Source organism: Pteropus alecto, unplaced genomic scaffold (genome assembly GCF_000325575.1).
Source record: "Pteropus alecto unplaced genomic scaffold, ASM32557v1 scaffold8, whole genome shotgun sequence".
In the NCBI taxonomy this organism is placed as follows: domain Eukaryota; kingdom Metazoa; phylum Chordata; class Mammalia; order Chiroptera; family Pteropodidae; genus Pteropus; species Pteropus alecto.
This window is the reverse complement of record NW_006494609.1, coordinates 2380917-2386134: the sequence shown is the minus strand read 5'-3', so window position 1 is coordinate 2386134 and position 5218 is coordinate 2380917. Positions and strand designations below refer to the sequence as shown.

General features: G+C 39.1%; 1 protein-coding gene across 3 annotated transcripts in view; it reads right to left on the bottom strand.

The window, feature by feature from the left end:
* Window positions 1–349: 349 nt before the first annotated feature.
* ZNF410 (zinc finger protein 410) overlaps window positions 350–5218 on the bottom strand; it is a 32087-nt gene continuing 27218 nt past the window's right edge. For 2 of the 3 annotated variants that reach the window (XM_006925433.3, XM_006925432.3), the window contains 4 exons: window positions 5155–5218; window positions 4280–4420; window positions 2741–2868; window positions 350–1634 (listed from right to left, as the gene is read on the bottom strand). The exon at window positions 5155–5218 is cut by the window's right edge and continues 68 nt beyond it. In XM_006925433.3, coding sequence (XP_006925495.1) covers window positions 1596–1634; window positions 2741–2868; window positions 4280–4420; window positions 5155–5218 — 372 coding nt within the window. In that variant the 3' untranslated portion in view covers window positions 350–1595. Of the gene's footprint in view, window positions 1635–2737; window positions 2869–3793; window positions 3999–4279; window positions 4421–5154 lie in introns of those variants that run through there. The other variant, XR_003044084.1, reaches the window with a different exon arrangement.

Here is a 5218-nt window from a genome sequence, read left to right as displayed (position 1 = left end):
GGGGATGACAAGGCTGCAGCTTCTAGTACAGGGTTCCTCAGCCTCAGCACTATTGACATTTTGGACCAGATGAATCTTTGTTGGGAGTAGGGAGAGGGAGCTGTCCTGTACACTGTAGGATGTTTAGCAGCATCCCTGGCATCTACTCACTTAGATGCCAGTAACCCCCTTCTCTCCAGTTGTGGCAACCAAAAACATCTCTAGATATTCTCAAATGTCCCACGTAAAATGTCCCTGGTTGAGAACCCGCTCTAGTATAAAAGGCTACAGGAAGTAAAAGCTGGCATTAATATGGTTGACACAAACTCAGTCTACATAGCACAGAATGATTATACATGTCATTAACAAATTAAGAACTATAATTACTTTATTAAAACATCAGTTTTTTCCTGTTATCTGTTTAGAATATGCCACTGTTGAGTGTGTGTCAGCATGAGGTTCATTTTAAATAAATTGAAATTTCTCTAACAGCCATGATTTTCTACTAGTAAGTGACCTTTGGAATACTTTTCTTCTCACCTATTAGATATTCTCTCTCAGTAGCTGTAGACAGGATGATAGCAAGAGTGCCTACTCTAACGGAAGCACCTTTCTCATTTTTTTTTTCTTTCTGGGAAAAGTATCTGTTGTTATTGCCAATTTTCCAGACTCAGACACAGTCCCTCCTGGTGATGACAGGGTGATACTGTGATAACTATCATCTGGGTTTACTAGTTAGAGATGAAGATGTTCATGTCATGTTCCCCAAGACTCCTGAGTTTTACCTGCATGGAATCCTAAGGGTAAATCAGTTCCTTATCTTAAAGGGAAAGACTAAACTTTCTTAATCTCCTAAGAAAACAAATTTGTCCAAAACAAGGAGCCAAAGAACTGACTGGGCTGTTCATTTATTTAAAGGGAAAACAATTGAAGCTCTTAATCATGTGATTTTTAACTTAAAAAAAAATTTTTTAACATGCTACTGTATGTTCCATAAACAAATAAAGTGACCAAGTAGAGGTGTATGGGACAACATAGTACCTCAGCCTGGGCCAAGTAGGGATTCAAGTAATTTATTTATTTGCAGCCCAGTGGCAGAGTCTCTTACTCAGGTTGCTAAAGGGAGAATGTCACAACAGAACTGACATCACTCCCTTCTCCAAAGCAACAAGGCATCTTGAAAGCTCAACTTCTTGGTGAAGTTTTACGGTTGGTGGCAGGACTTTGTTCATCCATTTGAAAAGACAGCTGAGTCTGTGATGAAAGCTCTTCAAAGGAAAATCTCCTCTCAACAGTCATACTGAGAAACTTCAGCCAACACATAATCAAATTCACTTTTGGGAGAAGTCCATCCCAAAATTTTGCAGTGGGAAGCAAGTAGGTACAGTTACCCAACTCACACATTCACTGCTTCTTCCTTGTCTGGATCAGATGGTAGTCTGAAGAGAAGCTCTCCTGCATTCATCTTCTATGCCAGGGAAGATGAACAGAGGAAAAGCGGGGTCTTGTTCACAGATTCGTTTTGGTTCTGGCAGATCATCAGCCATAAGCAACCTGTTCCCACTATATGCACTCTGGGATCAGAGAGCTGCTCTTCCAGGAGTCAGCACCCATGCTCATGTCCGTCTTTCAGTTAAATCTCCTTGGTTTAGTAACTGTGAAAGAGTAAAATGAAATCTGGAATAAGCTACCACTAAACAAAAGGGAAAAGAATTCATACTAAGTAAAGGTCTGAGTGGATTTCACTATATTATTCCTGTCATTTTCTTTTCATAATAAAATGGAACCCAATTTCATCAATTATTGTACAAAACCACCTTTTAATAGAAACCTTGAGGGTAGAAAGCTTTTAGTTGCCACCCTGTGGGAGTCTCTCAGGCTTGTCCCCCTTCATCACAGGGAAGGTATTCTTTTAAGTCCCAGGAATCCCTGAACTTCTGAGTGGTTCTAGCTCTCAGACAGAACTCATTGGGAATAGCCTTCCATTCCTTTAACTTCTACTTGAACCTGCAGCCTGTACTTGGGCTAACACTAACTGACATAAAATTTTTGGTTCCACTATTTCTGATTTCCCTGTAAGTATAGATTCCTCCTTCACCAGCTAGTGAGTACGTGACTACACAAACAATAGTTTGGCTTACGGACTCAGGGTATTTTGTTGCCATAGTGACAGAAGGCCAATAAATATCCTAAGATTCTAGAATCCTGATGGTTTTCATTGTATTCTGGGTCAGAGTCAAGACTATAGAGTTGTGAGTACTTAGAAACCTAAAACTCCTCTGATTTAGATGATGGTTCTCATTCAATGAGCTAGTGAATACTTTTCTATATGTTCAGTTGGTTCAGTCTGGTATCTCCCAGACATAGAACCCCAGCAATATGAACAATAAATTTTTAATGATTTTGTCACTACCTTTTTTGTTCGAGGACCACTTTGTCCCAGGATGTTATTTTCTTTATAAAATAAAAGCTGCAAACTCAGTGATGCAGAGAACAGTAGGAGCAGATATTCATTAAGGTATGTATACAAAAAATTAAAGCTGAGAGTCTCAACTGTAATTGACCAATCTCCCAATTCAGGAGACCCTAACACCCAGGCTCTTTTCAAAGCTGGACTCACATTTAGCTTGCAGGAAGATATTCTAGTCAGAGTTTCCAGGAAGTTAAAATTGGAGAATTTTTCAGATCCTCTAAATTAGATTCCCAATCCTTCCCACGTCAGTCTCCACAGGAACAAAGTAAGGGCAAGAGACAGTTTTACCTCCTGTGGATTTACAGCAGTTAAGACAGAAACCTCAAATGACTGCCTCCCTGACTGCATGGTCACCAAGTGATGTGTCACATCAGGCACTGAAGACAGGGGACGTGGGGATCCTTCAGCAAGCACCTCTGTGAAACAGCAGAAAAATGTTTCAATGAAAAGGGAATCCACAGATAATACCTACCTGCATTATCAAGTCTCTTATTAAGAACTCTAAAAACTGTTCCCCGAAAAACTAAATCCCACATTCCTATTTCTTCCAAATTAATTCCTATCTGATAATCATTACCAGAATTTGGAAAGTATTACAAAAGGGGGATGGGAATAAAAGGCAAAAAATCTTGATATAGGAATTAACCATTTTTCAATACACCAATTGAGAGTAATATGGCTTTAGCACTGTTAACTAGATTAAAACCGTATGAAACAAGGCAAAAGCTGCTTAGGCAGGCAAATCAAGAAACCAGAGCCAACCCTTAAAGCAGTCACCAGTGATACACATAGCACAATATGTGCAGGTCAAGAACTTAAACCTAGCTTCAAAGTTCCTACCTGGTGTCCCTTCCTTAAGGCTAGCAAAGTAGCTCCATGCAATGTCTGTGCTCCATGCTTCAGTTAACCACTAGTAACTCTCATGAAACAAAGGAAGCTTACTGTGGACCACACTCTGGGCCTTGTTAGTTCCATACATGATACATAAATATTGTCACTCATGCCCCAAACTGACTAAGATATAACTAAAACACAGATCTTAGACTTATTAAATGTTCATCAGTGGGATCACCATGAAGATCTCCTGAAAAGAGTTTATACAAAAACTACTTAGCCTTCAAATCAAAGTTTTTTCTAGGGGCTTTCTAGCTTATACTGACTGCTCTTCCAGACTATACAATTTAATGTTTGCTTATATACCATCTTCTATTCACTCAATGCTGTTTCCCATGTGTAAGTTTTGACTTCTCAACTAGATTTTGAGGTCCCTGTCTTCTACTTTTATCTTTCCCATGGTGCCAGGCACAGAGTAGGCACTGAATAAATGCATGCTGACCTCACCTGTTAAGTTTTTCAGAGAAGAGGGCCTGGCCTGTGTAACTTGGGTGAAATTTCTATACCAGAGAGGAGCAACTGTTTCCTAGAGAGCCCTTTCTTTTCTCCAGAAGATATGGCTTTTGAAGGTATGGAGAAATTGCTTTATATCTCCTCTGTAAAACCTGGTTATGTTCTGTTTAAATGTTTTAAAAGTTAAGTTCTTCCATAACTGCAATAGGAAAGATAGAAATAGTTGGGCTAGAATGCTAGGATTATGGATTATTTTCCTCTTAAAAATTTTTCTCTTCTTTTGTTATAGCATCATTATAATAAATTTTTTTTCCTAATTTACATATCAACCCCAGAGACAGAGCACAAATGCTACTCAATTATACCACAGCTACTCACAAGAAATAAAATTAATTAAAACCTCCATTTGGAGACAACCCCATTCTTTAGTCTCTAGTTACAGCCCATCTTCCCCAAATAAAGGCAAGTTGAAATTCTTACCATCATCAACTCCTAGGATAGAATTGGTATTTGGTAGGTTCAAGGACTCTCCACCAAGGTTGGGCTGGGAATTCATAGACACCAGGTTTTTACTGGGTACTGAAGCCTCTTCAAGCAAACTACTGCCCATTAGTGGCTCAGCTGCAGACAACATGATGTGAGAGACATACAGCAGTCAGGGCTGCACTTGTCCATTTTCTTTCATAAAAAGCTAGCCTTTTCTTTCAGAACTAGAAGTTAACCTGTATATTGGATACCACCTCCTATTTCACCTACTTTCAGAAAGCAAGAATAAGCATAGAAGGGAAGGGCTGAGCGTCATGGCTAAACATCTTGCTTGTGATCAGCATCTGATAATTAGCATGTGAAATGGGATGGATGGCTCCTCAGAAAGGAGAATTTGTAATGAAATAATTAAGGAAATACAGAGAAAAGAAATAATAATAAAAAGAGTTATCAAAGTTAAGAGTAAAGAGGGAATTATGACTGATAAGTTAAAAATGCTTAAACTCTTGTCACAAAAATCTAACAGTGATACTCAAATGCTGGTTCATGGATTGACACTAATTACCAGCAAACTCATTAGGGGAGCTTTTAAAACTAGATTCTGGGATCTTACTCCCAAATAATCTCATTTATGAAGCTATTTTGTTTTGTTTGGGAGGGGAGGAATGGACAAGCAAAAGAATATATGTTTTAAAAAGCTTGCAGATGATTTTACTGTACAGCTACATCTGGAAACCACTAAGCCCATCAAAAGAGACCAGATACCTACCCAAAACAGAATCAGAAAATTTCCAGATAACCAGGCAGGCCAGTTATTTGGCTTTTTGAACCCAGAAGATACAGCCCTCCACTATACCCACTCTCCTCACCAGTTTGCTCCTGCTCTTGACTCCTAGCTGCTCCCATCTGCAAGTGATGCTTTCTCATGTGCAC